This window comes from Maylandia zebra, linkage group LG16 (assembly GCF_041146795.1).
Source record: "Maylandia zebra isolate NMK-2024a linkage group LG16, Mzebra_GT3a, whole genome shotgun sequence".
Lineage (NCBI taxonomy): Eukaryota > Metazoa > Chordata > Actinopteri > Cichliformes > Cichlidae > Maylandia > Maylandia zebra.
The window spans coordinates 9,662,432-9,680,172 of record NC_135182.1 but is presented as its reverse complement, the minus strand read 5'-3'; the positions used below and the strand labels follow the sequence as shown (position 1 = coordinate 9,680,172).

Here is a 17,741-nt window from a genome sequence, read left to right as displayed (position 1 = left end):
AGCGTGTTTCTGGAATATTATGTTTTTGTTCCTGCAAGCGCTTTTTATGCAATTTTTGCAAAGCTATATGTGGAACGAAACCGTGACCGAGGACAAGCTGATGGCATCAGATGTAAGTACAACTCCTCCGGTTTCATGTGCAAAACAAATTATTGCGCTAGCTTACGCGTTCAGGTTCTACAGGGATTTAAAAATAGTTACGCAAAACGGAGCGTGCTGCTCTGACGGCTTTAAAGGGTTAACAATGACTTTAAAAAAATAATATAAAATAGTGTGCAACACCACTGAAGTTTTTTTTAACCTGTCTTTTCAACCAACAGCAGTCACTCTCCTCTCCAAATAACTTCTGCTTAGCTTTCCGAGCTTCCCTCGGGTCCTCTTAATCAGCGGTCTCCAACCTTTTTTGCGCCACGGACCGGTTTATGCCCGACAATATTTTCACGGACCGGCCTTTAAGGTGTCGCGGATAAATGAGGGAGGGGCTAATAATCGGCTCAGTCATTTTTAATGATCGTTGAAAGCCCAGATCGTAATCGTGATTAAAATTCGATTAATTGAGCAGCCCTATTTTCATGTACTTTATATTTGTTTTGTAGTTGTGTGTCTTATTTTGAAAGAAATATTTACACGTTACCATAGTGACCAGAGAGCATTAAGATGCAGAGAGGAGGATGCTACTCTCAGTGTTTTTGGAGGACGCTGCTAGTAAAGTTACACAATTACACAGTAAATTCGTGTTTATGATATTTACAAAATACCACAGTTTTTGTCTTGGTCGTATCGTTTTATTTTGTTGTATTATCTGCAACACCTTAAAGGCCGGTCTGTGAAAATATTGTCTGACATTAAACCAGTCCGTGGCGCAAAAAAGGTTGGAGACCGCTGCTCTAAGCGATCAGTGTGAGCAACGGGCAGAACGATTACATTCTCTTCCACTAGAGGGCAGTACTACTACCTGCTCTAATAAAATGGGTTGCCAACTGCCAGTAAAACAGAAGAAGACAAAGTGGAAATTACATAATAGTCATGCTGTGAGTCAATACAATGCAAAATAGCAATAGATAAATATTAGAAAAGAAAAAGTAGTCAATCTGACCTGGGTCCTGGAGAAAATTCAGGCTGAGATGAAGGCCCTAGCAAGAGTAGTGGTCAGAAGCAAAAAAGGTATACTGGGGACAAACCGAGACAATTCCACTATGCCTGGTGTGGGGGAAAAATTGTCTATATGCTTTTCGTGAGATTTTTGTTGGTGCCGTGCCGTGTGATTTTTCTAATGTGAAATATGTGCTATGGCTTCAAAATGTTGGGAAACACTGTCGTAGAGGATGTTCTGATTGTTCTCTCTAAAATTGTGTGGTCTTTGTGAAGTGGCCCTATAGAAATATGAATATGAAAATATAAAACTGAATTGAACTGGGTTATTAATTAAGGTTAAAAGTGTTGTGTGTGCTTTGTAATTGTGTATTACTCCTCCATATATTGCCACTGAAAGAGCTGGCAAGTCTTTGATTGGCCGTGTGACCGTGCATATATGCTATGCTCTCGAGACAATTAATGATTCTCAGAGCGGCTTTACTGCCACATTACGCAGTAGCCTTCTTTACCTCGTGTAATTCATTCTCACTGATCTGTGCTACATAATCCAGCGTGAGACGCTGTAGTTTAGTAGAGCTTCAATACAGCACACATAACATGCTCAGCCAATTGTGCAGTGTGACTTTAGAGTGTGACTTTTAAAGTGATGTCTACAGAAAGCTGCAGATCTCACCTTAAGCAACTGCATATTCCAAGTCTGTGTTTGAGTCTAGTTTTGTGACAGTAACGCATAACAGGTTTAATAAACCTAAAATAAATAACAATAATCTAGCAAAGTGAGGAAACAATGGCAAATCTGAGAGATTTAAAGAGAGAGCAGTGTGTAGGTCTGGTCTCCTAATGAGAATCTCACATCCTTTTTTTTCATGTCTCACCCTCTTGTTTTACATCTAAACAAGTGTTACTTCAGAAGAAAAGATAAAGAGCTTTTTTTCATGTTACTGACTGAGTACAGGCCCTCTGTTAAACTCAACAAAATTATAACACACATCTAATTGAACAGTTAGTAAGTCTTGCAGCCAGTTAGAAAACAAGCCCCACAATGAGATTAAAACAATGGAAAACAATGATTTTAAAAATTAATTTCTGTTCTACAGTACTGTGCACCAATTTTGTTACACTAATATATCCACACATGCATATGTAAAACGTATCACAACTTAGCTCTAACACTGGTTGTTTGCTGTTAGCTCTTAAACTTTGCATATTTCAGTCAGGTGTGCAGTGTATTCACTGAGGCCAAATCAGAAATACTTTCAAGAAGCCATTCTTAAAGAAGAGAAATGATGACACGCCAAATTACACAAGAATTGGACTCAAAAGCAGTGACAATGGGTCTTTTAAGTCTACAGCTATCTGTAAAACACGTTGGACCCCCTATCCGGTCGTTAAGTGATGACGTGACGAATCCTACTTCCAGGCCTAAAGTAGTCTGCGTTTAATATGGCTTTTGTGTTGTTAACATGTTTAATGTTATGTATTTTCTTCTATTTGATCTCAAAAAGCTCCTAAAACAGTCACTGATCACTGTTGACCTCCCTCGGCTTTTATTACCGCTAATCATTTATTTAAGCTCAGTTTTTAAAACCTTAGGATGTAACTACAGCACAGCCCATGCAGCAGTATATGAATGACTAACCTCGTATTGTGGATGGATTATCTCAGTTGTTCTCCTGGCTGAAGTTTGGTCCTTTTACAGCATCCTGCCATGCGATTACATTTGTTCCTGATCACCGAGAACACTCACGTTAACTTTTATTGAGTGGAAAAAAAGTTAGCTTGTTTATATTATGCTAACATAGCTGTGTCGCTAGCGGTCACGTAGCACATCATTATATACCAGCTAGCCAAACTTCAGTAACCCTACAAACGTCACTGCTGTTTAGTTTTCTGTCTTCATTTATGCTGGAAGTGATAACAGAGCTGTACGTTTTAATTTGTTTCCAAAACCCCGCAGTCAGGACATGCTATATTGTATTTAGATAGAAGCTAGCGAGCTAACTCTGTTTTTGCCTTACATACTATACTATTTGCATTTATGTTTGCATGTCTAAATAAAACACAGCGTAAAACCTTTGCACAGCACTGTGCATCCCCAGCAAACTTAAAAAAAAACAAACAAAGCATATTTCCAGACATAAGACAAAGTTCGATAATTAAATATCTGCCTGCCTTGTTTGTAGTTACACTTCTTGCATGAATATACGTCCTCCTGCCTTCTATGTAAATAAAATGGTTAATATGCAATCCTGCCAGCCCCTCCTTATTCTAATATGACTCCATGACTTTAAATGCATTCATGAGCTGTTTAGGAGGCAGCTGTTCTTGATTTGACCTGCTATCTCCTTCTGTGCTTCACCTTTGAGCTTCTCTACATTGGTGCTGGCTGGTAGCTAAATAACTGTCAGCTTTCACTGTTGTCTTGACCTGCTTCACAGTCCATCAGATTTTTCAGCACCAGCTGCTTAATTGAAGGTCAGTGCCTTCAGAATGTCAGGGCTCTTTAGTCTCAATTAAGTTGTTTCCACAGTTCTGTAAATACAAGTGTGCCAGGAACAATAAAGAGGAAGGCGGACAGATTCGGAAATAGAAAAAACTCAGAAAGCAGTAATTTCATGGCAATTAATAGTGTTTGAGCATAGACAGCCAAGGTCTTGATGCATTCTCAATCATCCAGGAAAGTAAATCTCCAAAAAGTTGATTCTCTTCATCTGGACGTAGCGTTTTGTGGGAGAAATCCTTCATCACTCATCCAAATGACTTCTTCAGTCTCAGCTGACTGCAGGTTTCCCCAATCTTATAAACAGTACATTTGCATACTGACTGAAACCAGCCCACTGAAGGAACAATGGGCTGGGAGGTCGGTTCCTTAACCTCCTAAGACCCGAACTCTTCCACGGCATGCATTTTTAATTTCTCTTTGATATTAGGGCTGATTGGGACCTGATGAATGTAAAAACGAAGAATTAGTATTTTATTTATTTTTTACCTAATTTTTGTTTCTGAGAAAAATGAGAGCCACTTATGAGGATATTCGTTTAAAATTTCGATAGAACAGTAGCAGTATAATGTCCTCGTAAGTGGATATCAGGCCCTTGTAGAGCAAAATTGAGTATTTTGGTCTAAATAACCCAAAATGTATGGAAGCCCGTTTCCGCCACTAAAAAAAACCAGGATCCATAACTCAAAATTTCGAGTTATTTTCTCGAAATTTCGATTTATTAACTCAAAATTTCGATTTATTAACTCAAAATTTTGAGAAAAGTAACTCGAAATTTAGAGTTAGCGCTGCCAATCAGTAATCTACGTGAATGACGTCATTTCCTTGTTACCCGGAAGCTGAAGCCCTCAGCTACAAACGCTACAGCTAAGCTACCGGTATTACATCCAGTCGTGAATCCACAGATTGCTGAGTGTTTTCAGCCTGGCTTCACAAATGATGAAATCCCTGTGTTATTAGCTGAATCACATGGTGTTACTATCAGCAAACGTACTCGCGAAAGCGCCAATTTGTTGGGATCCGTTTTTGAGTGTGCGTTCCTCTGCGCCATATGCTTCCGGGTAACAAGAAAGCGACCTCGTTCACGTATATTTTTGATTGGCAGAGCCAACTCGAAATTTCGAGAAAAGTAACTCGAAATTTTGAGTTATATTTCTCGAAATTTCGAGAAAAGTAACTTGAAATTTCGAGTTATGGATACTAGCTTTTTTGTTTTTATTTAGTGGTGGAAACGGGCTTCCATAAAAATGTGATGTCCACATATGTGGACGCCAGATCCTAGGAGGTTAAACTTAATTATGCAAATTCTCATGACCATTGATCAACAACCACTGACCAAAACCCACTGATCAAAGACCACTGATCAATGGCCATGACTACCATTCACAGAGAGTTGGGGAACTGACCTCCCAGCCCATTGTTCCTTCAGTGGGCTGGGAGTGGACTCATGGATTTTTGATTAGCTGTCTATGAAGTCATAAATTTGAAATACCAAAAAAGTAAAGCACAGTGAAGCTGAATGAAATTATCACTAGTATTCAGGATTTAGTCAAACTGTTTGTGGTACCAGTGGTTTTATTTTGTTTCACTGCCACTTTGAATATTGTAGAATACTCTCTAGATCATGTCCTGCTTTCTCACCTGGCACACGATTGAACTAAGTTGGTTTAAATCATAATCATAGAGCAGAAGCTTCTCCGGGAGCCTTGTTATGTTTTTACCTGCCCTGTGGTATCCCACAAAGGTCCTCTTCTTTTTTCGTCATACCCGTTCACACTAGGATCTAGTTTTAGATGACGCAGCTTCCTCTTTCTTTGCAATGAGGATGGCACCTGGTTCTACCATTGAAGTCCATTAACTCAAAGTCAAAGTGGTCGCTGTGAACTTAACATGACCTAAAACCCTGGATGTCCTTAAACCTGCACAGGAGCAAAACTGAGCTTCTGTTATTTAATAATTGGTGACGACCTGTGCCACTGATTTATACTTTTACATTTAATCTCTGGATTTAATTTAGACTGTGTAAGTAGTAATAATTAGTTCAGTTTGTAAGGCCAGTTTCTGTTACAGCCAGGTGGCCGGTGTGTCGTGTGGGTACAACCACAGACAAAACATGGAAACAAACTTAAATTTAACCAAGGGTGAGATGTTTATTATTTAGGCTTAACACAAGGATACAAAATAAGGGAAAAAACAGAATGCAAAAGTAACCTAAACTGTGAAAACTACACACACAATAAATACACACGAGGGTGACGAAGGCAGTGGAAACACACGGGGAGCACAGCTGGGATGAATAGACTAATGACACAAGAAAAGGCAAGACTGAACACACTGAACACAGGATGAGAGACTGTCAAAATAAAACGGGAAACACGCAGACACACAGACTTGACAATGGGAACATGGAGACGAAACACAAAGACATGACCTGGGGAAGAAGGGAGCGAGGGACACGGAACGAGAGTGAGATGACGGGCTGGGCAGAACACATGAACAGACGGGGGAGACATGAAATGAAACATGAGGACAGAAGAAGGAGACGATACACAGACATAACTTAAGGAACATACGAAGAGGACACTACAGACTCGCACAGGAAACAGGGAATGACACACTGACAAGAAAACACGGATCATAAGTCTAACTTAACTTGGAACATAACCAGGACTAAACTCCATACTAACTGTAAACACTAGAACTTGAACTTTTCCCAAAAATACCAAAAAGGGATCAAAAGTACAAAAGACACTCAGATTTCTCGGTCAGTGACCCAATACACTGACAGTTTCTTCATGCTCAGGTTTCCAAGATGAAATCATTCCTTTCTTTTGAAGACCTGCGGGCAGTTGAGCTGTTTGAACTGTGGGAAGAAAACATAGCACAAAAAAGCTTTTTGTTTTTTTTAATGTCTGTGATGTAGAGTAACAGAAACGAGCGGTGTCTCATCTTAAAGCCATGATTCCTCCTTTGACAAAATAATTTTCTGCACAGCCATTGATGGGCGTAAATGGACCGATTCTTCTCTGTGCCGTTTTTCTCTACTTGAGCACTCTAAGCACTTCATACAACATGTGTCATTCACACACACATGCATACAATCACTTTTTTTCACTTTCTACCCAACGTTCACACTGATGAACGCACTGAGAACAGCTCAGGTAACATGCTCAAGGGCACCTTGTCATGCAACCTTGTATCAGTGATTGAAGATGCAAGTCCAGTTTACCCAGTTTGCTAAACTTTAGAGAGGGCTTTTTGATTGCAGCATTAAGTGCAGTGTCGTGTGACCCAGGCCCCTCTGCATGCTCATTGCATAGAAAACCTAATTATGTGGCACAAGATGCTGTCTGACAGAAAGTGGGACATCTTGTCACCCTAATAGCTTCTGAATAGACCCACCTATCTGCTGCTGGTCCTCATATCCGGCAGCTGATGTTGGGGGGCATAAATCACAGCAGATAATTGGACACCATCTTAATCAAAGTTCCATCAAAGGATGAGCTACCTGGAGTTTTCCCATGTGTTTCTATCCTAACATGACTCCACGATGCAGTGGGAGAGTGGAGGGTTTGGAATGGTGAAGGGCCTCTGTGTGATTCCCTGAGCGTGCAGCACTACTACAAGATGCTCTGCAGCGAGGGTTTCTGTGGGGGAGGTTTAGCACAAAGCTGTAGCCTTCCCCTTTATCACAGTCAACTTATTTTTAAACTGAAGATGTCTTGTTAAGCTCTGAAGGCAGCAAGGGTTTCTGCAAGTTCTGCTTTTAATGCCACTGGCAGCAAATAAATCACTCATATCCAGCACTGTTTCAGACTGATGATTTAGAAACTGGGGGTATGGTTAGCCATTGTCCTATTCTTCATACACAGCATCTGCTACCACAGTTATGGCATTCACATAGTCAAAATAGATCCTTTACATCAAGAAAGGTTAAGGAGGGGGAGGATTTATTTGAGAGATCGCCCATTATCAGGTGTCATTACTCAGCACATGCTCTCTTCTTTGCCATCTCTCTTCTAACTTTTACTCACAGAAGTGAAAAAACCTGGCCTAAACGATCACTAAAAAGTGTGTGCTAGCTTTCTGTCTGTGTATGTCTGCACTCTTACAGTATAATACATGGTTAGCACGCTCCCTAGTCATTCATATCCAGTCGCAGCCTCTCCCCTGCACTGCTCAGGAATCCATCAAATACTGCGCTCCCTCCAGATACCAGCCGGCTGTTCTCATTGTTGATTTGTTTTTATTCTCCCCCCATCCCACTCCCTCGCTCTGTTGCCTGTAGAAATCAGAGCAGTTTCACTTGAGCGGGCGTCTGTAACACAGCACCGCAGTAATCAAGCCGCCTCGCACGTACACGCACGCAAACACCCTGCACACAGCTCAGACCAAGGGAAGTGGGTCAAATGGTTCGTGTCTTGGCAATGGATTGGTCAGCAGAGGCCTGTACAAAGACACACACACTAGCACACTCACACACACACAAGCTTATTTCTCTTCAGCCTGTCCGGAGGTCTGTCTGATGAATAGGTCAGCCCTCTGAGGGGAGGAGAGAGAAAAGCAAGCTAGAGAATGAGCAAAATTCATCATGTGCCATCGCCTACTCACTTCCCTCCACCTCCTTTCATTTTTCCACCTCCCTGATTCCTTGTCTACCCCCCCCCCCCCCCCCCCCCCCCGGTGTCTTTTTCTCCCCCCCCCCCCCCCCCCCCCTCTAATCTTTCTCTCCTGTCTTCCTTATCAATCATAACAGCTTCAGCACTGCTTGTGTTTTGATTTTCTTTCCCCTTTTTTCTTTCTTTTTTTAATAAATCGCCGTGACTTCTTGTCCTGAGTATCTGCAAATGCGCAGTTGGGACTCAAATGATGCACACATGCTCACATACACCTACTACTCTGTGTGTTGTGATAGCAAAGCCTCTTTTCGATGTAGACTTTGACTCCCAGCAGGAGGAACAGGGGTCACTGAAGATCACATCTGTTTATCACCTCCTCTTTCTTTTTCTTTTTTTACTTGGAAAAAAAAGTCAGTCAGTCCACAGCTAGCAGCAGTTTGTGTGCGCACAGGCACTACATGTAAAACTGTGGGAGTAAGATGCATTTCCCGACTGTAGGAAAAACATTACTCCAGATGTTTTTCCAAATTTCCAGTACACTCAGGCTCAGGGAGGGGCGGCCATCTACTGCGACTGGTTGGGTGGAATGGGAGGAAGACAGGACAAAGACATGCTGTGGAAGAGAGCCAGAGATTAATAATAACTATTGATTAAATGCAGAGTGGTGTCTGATGTACAGTGAAAAGGTGAGCGAAGAAGCAACTGACAATGCATCATGGGAAGCCCCTGTCAGCCACCAGCATAGGTGTATTGGAGCGTAACAGAGAGAAATCAGTCACTAGATCCAGGCCTAGATATGTGCTTTGTCAAACAGGAGAGTGTTAAGCCTAACCTCAAACAGATGGTAAACAGGAATCATTATACCCACCTGCTGGTGCGAGCCATGCTTTTGGTGGTTGTGACTGGGTGTGGTTTGTGGTGTAGCTGCACCTCATGGACCAGGTGCTGCATCCACACAGTCATCAGCGAGAGACGGGTGATCAGCATCGCGGAGCACGACGTCCGAGCGGCATTGAGGAGAGTGAGCACAAAGAAAGTGGCGGGGCCAGACGGCATCACCAGCCGTCTGCTGCGCTGCTGTGCTGATCAGCTAGCAAGTGTGTTCACTTCCATCTTCAACGAGTCCCTGGCGAAGTCCGCAGTCTGTGGTCCCCACATGCTTCAAAAGATCCACCGTCATCCCTGTGCCCAAGAACAGCAAACCCTCATCCCTGAACGATTACCGGCCAGTTGCACTGACCTCGGTAGTAGGGCGATCGTGGCTCAAGAGTTGGGAGGTCGCCTTGTAATCGGAAGGTTGCCGGTTCGAGCCCCGGCTTGGACAGTCTCGGTCGTTGTGTCCTTGGGCAAGACACTTCACCCGTTGCCTACTGGTGGTGGTCAGAGGGCCCGGTGGCGCCAGTGTCAGGCAGCCTCGCCTCTGTCAGTGCGCCCCAGGGTGGCTGTGGCTACAATGTAGCTTGCCATCACCAGTGTGTGAATGTGTGTGTGAATGGGTGGATGACTGGATATGTAAAGCGCTTTGGGGTCCTTAGGGACTAGTAAAGCGCTATATAAATACAGGCCATTTACCAGGCCATTTAATGAAGGTGTTCGAGAGGCTGCTAAAGAGAACATCATCTCCTCCTCCATCCCAGACACCACAGATCCGCTCCAGTTCGCCTACCGACCACCTACGACAACTGAGGAAGTGCAGGGTCTCTCCAGAGATCCTCAGGATTTTCTATGCAGGCGCTGTTAAGAGCATCCTCACACAGAACATCACATCCTGGTTTGGGAACAGCTGTGTGAAGGACCAAAAAGTTCTTCAGAGAGTGATCTGTACAGCTGAACGCTGCTGCAGAATTGCTCTCCCCCCGCTTCAGGACACCTACACCAGGAGATGCCGGACTACAGCAGCGCAGATACTGAAGGACCCGTCCCAACCTGGCAACAAACTGTTCCAACTTCTGCAATCCGGTAGAAGGTTCCGCATCATCCGGGCAAGGACAGAGAGACTCAAGAGGAGCTTCTATCCCCAAGACCCCCCCCCCCCTTCCCAGCTGTTTGTGCACCTATGTTTTTGTAACCTGTCCGTGCAGCAAGGCCAGCACGGACAGGTTGAAAACCTCAGTGCACGTATGATCGTATCAGTGAGATCAGTGCAGGAGCTCAGAGGTTCCCCTGGATTACGGGGGGGAGGAAATTTACTACTGATGCAGAGGTTTCTGAGTGAGCTACGTTCATCTACTGCAGCAAGTGACACCCGCTGCTATAGATAGAATAGCATTTCACACCAGAATATGGTGTGAAATGAAGTGGAGCTGATGCATTGTTTGGGAGGTTGTGGAGTAGCTTTAAGCTGGGTTTGCTGTTTATGGTATAAGAGTCAACCTCAGCATAGAATGCCCTCCACTGCTTTTTCATTTCCACACAGTACTTTATTTACAGCTGTCCACATGAACCATTTTAGCTCTTGTGGCCTGCTAAGTGTGTGCTACATGAAAGGAGAACTTCGGACAATGCCCCCACTGATTTTCCTACCACTTCACTGAGTTCATGTTTGGGGAAATAGTGTATCTATTTATCTGAGGCGCTGGAAGAAGCTTGGGAGAGTAATTAAGATGGGTTCAGGAGTTTCATATGCCATTGATTTTAATTTCAGTATGTTTCCATAGGCCCACCCTGTTGCCTTTACAATTTTCTACACCTTATCTGTAGTCTTATCTTTCCACTCTGTTTTTTGGTTTTTGTTTTTATTTTTACATTTTAAGTCATTAAGTCTTTTACTCTGTCCTGCCTCACGTTTACACTTTGGATCGTTTAGGATCGATGGCATTGTTCCACCTTGCATATGCACGCACGCACGCCAAACTTAACGAATTAGAAGTTTCTTCCTTTAACTTTTTTTTCTTTGAGCTGGATAAAACTGGTGTGACAACAGCTGTTCATTTGATTAGGCAACTTCTGCAATCTCCAGCAGGAGTTACAGTGCCGGGCATGAGCAGCCCAGTTCATCAGATGACATTAAAAGTGGCGGACCGCATTGCCCTTAAGGTAACACTTATCCCAGCTTTAGCGGCATTAGCATCATGTTAGAGCTAGCTGACGCGTCGCGCCTGTCCTCCAAGGGTTGGCTTAATGTTGGTGCTCAGGCTCACGGCAGCACAAGTGGCTTGTGGCTTCAGCTCCGAGCTTAATTAAATGTCACTGGATACATGACGGAACAATACGCTAACTTTTTGTCATAGCTGGGGTGTGTGGGTGTGTGGTGATTGTGAGCTAGCTCATGACATCTTACCAGAAGCATCTACTCAGCCTCGCCTTTTTCACCATATAGTCTTCCTGTCCATAAATCACCTCCAGCAGCCACAGCTGGGGAAATATCTCACTGGGGGGAATATTTAGCTCTCGTATACCACATACTTGAGTGTTTATATATAGGCTCAGCTTAGCTGTGCTTCAGTTAGAGATGGATCTTAACAGTTAATACAGTTAAGTGCTCTTGATTGAGACTGTGCTCATGCAGAAGGGTTACGTACATCATGCATATTTCTCTGGTTGGCTTCAACCTTCAGAAGCTCTCAGAGCAGCTGCCAAGCATGACTGAATAGATCAAAGGAGCGGGAAACTGAATGGAGGGACGAGAGAGCGAGATAGAAAGAGATGTTCAGATGTTCATACTCAAGGCAAATCCCCATTGTGTGTCAAATCCAATTTCATAACCTGCAATGGCAGAAACAAGCGGTGAACAAAACACTGACGTGTCACGTCACCTTTTAAGCTGATACAGCGAACTTATTAGCAGATGATTACGCAGCCAGCGACACTGCCCACCTGATGAATGCAAATGTTCCCTCTCTTGCCTCTCACTGTGTCTGCGTGAGTGGCTTTGTGGGGCTTTTTCACTAACGGCAACTATACAGTGATGTTGATATTTATTTTCAATTTGCCATCAGAACCTGAGCAATTCATGTCCATGCAATTTTGGTAGCTTAGCTGATGAGAGTTTTTAGGATGGATACAACGACACAGTGTTTTAAGGCTGTTATTCACTAATTGCCTCATTTAGATTCATGATTAGGCAGAAGGAAAAAGGGGTCATTAGCGAAAAAGCCTAAGGTTGTTCATATTTGCCTCACAGATTTGGAGCTGCGCCTGATTTGAATGGCACTGGGGAGGGGGGTGGGGGGTCCAAAAAATATCTTCAGGCTAATGATGATGAAGGGAAATGAAGCAGGGAGAAGGAGTGTGTGAGATGCTTTTCAGTAGCCACTGTGTCGTTTAATTTTCATGCAAGTCCCCTTTTGTCCGCCGATATGCTGCAGATTCATGTCTACCTTCCATCCTTGCTCCATCCCATCTACATGACAGAACCATTTTCATTTGCAACAGACACAGTGACAGAATATTGATTGTCTGAGCTGTTTTTTCTCCTCCCTGTGCGCATCATTCTTGTCAAAGCTTCCATCAAATATCCAGTTGTCTTTTTTTTTTTTTAGCTGTTCTTAATCTCATGAGGAGGAGGGATTTGTATGGTTGTGGGGGTTTGTGGGGGTTTTCTTGTTTTTTGGTTGGCTTCTTTTTGTGTGTGCATTTTCTTTTGTCTGTCATCTCTCCCCAGCGGTATCTCTAAACAGCCAGCCCGCATTGTTCTTTTCAGCTTCAGTAACCCTCTCCATTAACCCTCCTCTTCATTAGGAACCAATTAAAGTGGTAGATGCTCATTGCCAAGCAGCAGTAAGAGGATGTAAAATAATGGGATAGATACAAACTGCACTGCACTTGAACCAAAGGAGAGCAGAGACTTACCAATTTGCCAATTTCTGGAGTTCAGGCCAAATGCAGCAATGCATTTTCTATGCATTTTACACAAGTTAAGCTACATAACTTCCTCTGGGATTCTGAAACCATGATGTAGACAAGCTCACGTCGAATGCTGAGGCAGAGAGACGGGAAAGGTTCAGTTACTAGATTAATGTAAGACAAACAGCCATACGTGTCACAGAGATATGTGGTTCATAAAAGGCATCTCATCCCTGATAAGAAACGTAGAACAAAGGGGAAAACACATCCTATACATTTCTCTCAAAATGCTGCTAGTGGCATTGCTCTGCATGCCAGCAAGGTGCTGGAGTAACCAGATGAGATGGTGTTCACTTTTCATGGTGAAGCCAAAGCAGGCAGAAGAAAACAATCAACTGGTGACACCATAGCACCTTCACACATATGCTGCAGCTGTCACTTTTATCAGCGTTCAAGATAGAGCCATATGTGAGAATGCACATGTGCACTTCAGTGAGATCATATCATCAATCTTTTAAGCCACATGACAACAGAGCAGCTAAATGTCCGAGCGAGCTAACGGTGACTGGCGTCTCCTGTGCGTTCTGTCCCGACAACAATCCTATACCAAACGGAGTATTTCCTTTTGAAGTTTCTAAGGAGTTTTTTGAACTGGAACATGGATCCAACTCCAACTTCTCTGAGCAAGTACTTGGTGACAGTGGAAAGGAAAACCTCTCTTTTGATTGGCAGAACCAATAGAGGAGGGGCAGCCACCTGCTGCTCACATCAGTTGTAACTACACTGATGCCACCTAAAACTTGGAAATGTTTAATGAGAACAGTCACCACTCTAGTATTATAAAAGTGAGAGAAAATAATAAAATATATCCCGTTTTTTAAGACTAGGTTCTTCTTAAATTAGCGTGGCCAGAGGGCAAAATCTCTTCTACTTAAATGGTACTTCTTAGGTAGTACAGCTACTCCTTTATTTTCCATGAGTCGACACAGAAGATGGATCTGCATGTTTGATTTGACACAGTTTTTACATCTAACACACGCCATCCCATTTATCCAGGCTAGGTGTCGCCACTCAGACAACACCTTCAAACCATTTTTTATTTTATTTTAAAGTTTTAAAAAAATGTATTAATTTTTTTAATTTGTAACCACCAAGACTGCTTCAGAGAATTCTGTCTTCTGTGTTGATGTGTCATCAAAGGAGAGGTGGCAGTGACTGTGGATGTGACGTCAGTTATAAATTGGTTTACAGTCAACTTTGTCACATGGTGCCGTTCGCCAGGCCCCACATGGCAGTTATAATGGAGCCCTCAGTCAAGCTCAGGCACCCACAACAAAATTGACTTCATCAAGAATGCAGGCTGTGCACATTCAGAAACGGGCTTGTCACGGGAGCTAACACCCACGCCTGAAACACGTAATTGTGAGGATAACTGGTGTTAATTGGGAAATGTACATTGCGCATCAGTAGGATGTGCAAAGTCAATAATTGTTGGTCTTTTGTTTTGTCTTTACATATTTAGATATGTAAAGTGTTTAAAGAAAAGTTTCCTATCAGTCACATTGACAGAGAGATCCATGTGTCCATACGCAACGGTCTCTGTTTTTAAAGATCATCATTTGCTGCATGCTTTTGATGTTAGAATCAGCACACCAGCAGAGATCTGGAGTCGTGGGCAGGAAACACAGGCTTCAGAAAGTTTCTGTGCAGCCTGTTGAGGGCAGAAGGTTAGGCTGTATATTACATGTGAAATATGTGATCAAAGAGTTTTTCATTTTTACTTTTTAATGAAAACCAACACCTACTGAGTTGTCACTTTCAGGCCTGTGAAAGGGCAATATGAGACTTGATTTACAAAATGCTTTGATTTTACTTGAGGGTACGCAGCTGACTGGTTGGATGGAATTGCACGCGAGGTGGTTTAATTTTCAAAGGAATCACAGGGTATCAATAAGCTGAATACTGTGTGTCTTGCTCTTGATGCGGGGGGTCTAATTTCCCCCCTCAAGTTGAACCCAGTGTGGCCTTTAGTGAAATAAAAAGAACACCCCTATCCTAAATGCACAGTTGTCTTCAGCTGCAAAAAGTATTGGCCTAATGTTACACTCTGTATACAACACTGCACCACTTCTGCTCATCTCCAAACTCTCTCTCTCTGTCTGTTCTCTGTGTTTTCAGATCTGAAGAGGGAGGCCAGTATCTGCCACATGCTGAAGCACCCCCACATTGTGGAGCTGCTGGAGACCTACAGCTCAGATGGGATGCTCTACATGGTGTTTGAGTTGTAAGTCCCAGGCTGTGATTCAGCAAACACACACAAAATTCCTCACACCAACACATATGTAGGCTGAAGATAGGTAATGGGGGACGGGTGTCACAGTGGGGCACATCTGTAAGAGAATGCGTAGTGGGGATGGTACAGAGGAAAGAGGATACAGAGCAGAAGGATGACAGTGTGAGGAGGGCGTGGAGAGAAAGTGAACCCTGCAGTGGTTTTATGTAATCAAAGCTGATATGAAAAAGCTTGTTAGATGAGGGGTTTTTTGTGGGGGGGCAGTGTGCAGAGGATGAGTGCAGTCTATATATATATATGAGGGGAGGGGGGAGAAAAAAAAGATGAGATTAAGATTTCACACTTGCTGCTACTTCCAGCTTTTCCAAGAGCTGCATCATCCCCTGGAGCTCCTCCCAGCCTGCTCCGTATCTTCATCTTTCTCCTCTTCCAGAACTAATTCCTTTATCATTTAATTCTGTTATCGCTGAGCAGGCGAACGCTCGGGTTTCGTGCGTAGTTCTATCACATGGCTTGGTGCACCGGGAGAAAACTTTCAAGGATATGCAGACGAGCGCCATTTAAAGAGATTTTCATGGTTTTTGGAGCTCATTTGCACACACACACACACACATACACACACTGACACGCTCATGAGACCACAGGCAGATATCGGAGCGCTACGGGCCTTGGAGAGGGGAATGGATATGGGAGTAAATGCAGTGGATAAATGTGGAGGGCCTCGTGCCGCTCTTTTTCTCAGGTCTCACTCCTCACTAATCACAGAGGCTAAAATGTGAACGTGGTGCGTAATAGGAGTGCAGAAAAATATGGATGTGCTGTAGCCAAGTCCTACATCAGAGTCCTGTTTAATTGGCACAGAGACTAAGTGACAATAAAGAATAGGCTTCCAGTAATTGGGAACAGAGCAATTATGAGAGACGGGATCAGCTGTGGCTAAATGGCCTGGCTGCAATTGTGTGCGAGTTGTGTGCATTTGATGATTGTCATTCCATCATCTGTATATGTGTGTGTTTTTTTTTTTTTTAAAACAGCCACCTAAGGAAGACTGAGCCTGTGCGCAAAGGCCTAATTGCCTTAAAGTCTGCTCCCAGCAGCTTAATGATCGCGAGCGCACCGCTTTCCTGTGCATTGAGACGCTGTGGCCGGAGCCTTGTTTCAGCTCGGTTGAGGAGCGGTCGTTTTTAGAGCCGTGCTGTTATTGTGAATCCCTCCAGAGGGCTTTCATGAATGCATCACCATTACAGCAACAGCTCCTCCTCCTGAACACTTGGATCATAGTGGGGAGCTCCATGCAAATGCTACCATCACTGTGAAAAGAACATGATTGCTTATGATTTACAAAACTGAACCTCGCTTTAGCGTGTAGACTATAAAATTAACCGATTTTATGTGACAGTCAGCAAAAATCCTTCATTTCACTCATTCCCATCCAAATTCATTCAAGAGAATGAATGTGCACCAATATGGAGTTTTGCCTGTTTTCTCTATGCATAAGCTGCAGAACAAGTCTAGTCTTGTGATGTCAGAGCACGTGATCTAACCTCTTGTTCAATGGGAAAATCTAAGATGCAATTTATTTATACCAGATTTTGGGAAATCGTTTCAATTATTGGAAATAATTTCCCCGTTCACAAATTTGGTTATAGCAGATTAAAAAAAAAAGTATAACAAATAGCTTAAATATGCTGACCAGTATGTAGCTCAATAAATTAGAATGCAGTGTGGCCAAACCAGGAACTAAATCTAATCTAAACTCTAAATAAATACAAGGCAGTAAAATCAGAGTAAAAATATTAATGTATTTCACAGTTAACTAAGCAGAAACAGAATAAAAATTCACTACACACACCCGTGTAAGAGTCATTACCTCCTCCAAGGACGTATTCACTGTTAGGCTGCTCGACATGACTGAATGTTTTTGGTAGTATTTGTTATTATGTCTGTAAACATGAGAGCTTAAAAATGTTTGAATGAATTCTGATCAAACTTTGTAGGTGTGTAGAGTGGGCTCATGTTAACAATCTATTTGTGTGTGCATTACATCCACTGAGATCTTCAAGGTCAGCTTCATGATTTATTGGTTAAAAATGGTCAAAAAAATATTATAAAAACTATGATTCTTGCAAGTGTGGTGTTGACTTATAGAATATACTGTATAAAGTTTGTCTTTAAACATAGTGTTTTTGCCTAGTTAGTTAGAAACATAATTTAGTGTAATATTAAATAATAATAATAAGTTATTAGTTATTGGCATCCAGTCATTTACAAATCTTTACCTATTATTCATTACCTACTCACAAACGTTTTTCTAAAAGTAAATACTGTTCAGAGTGTGAGCTGCATTGGTGGAAGTTCTTGTTTGATATTTGTTAGAGTTGTTCAATGAGATATGAAAGATATTCAGAAGCCTTGAATCAGTTTGTTAGAGAACGTGCTGACTGTCCAC

At 42.7% G+C, this 17,741-nt stretch overlaps 1 protein-coding gene across 16 annotated transcripts in view; it reads left to right on the top strand.

Annotated features, from left to right (window-relative positions):
• Positions 1–17,741, top strand: part of caska (calcium/calmodulin-dependent serine protein kinase a) — a 175,464-nt gene that overhangs the window by 60,827 nt on the left and 96,896 nt on the right. For all 16 annotated transcript variants that reach the window (XM_014412508.4, XM_014412513.4, XM_014412516.4 and 13 more), the window contains exon 3: positions 15,178–15,283. In XM_014412508.4, coding sequence (XP_014267994.1) covers positions 15,178–15,283 — 106 coding nt within the window. The remainder of the gene's footprint in view (positions 1–15,177; positions 15,284–17,741) is intronic.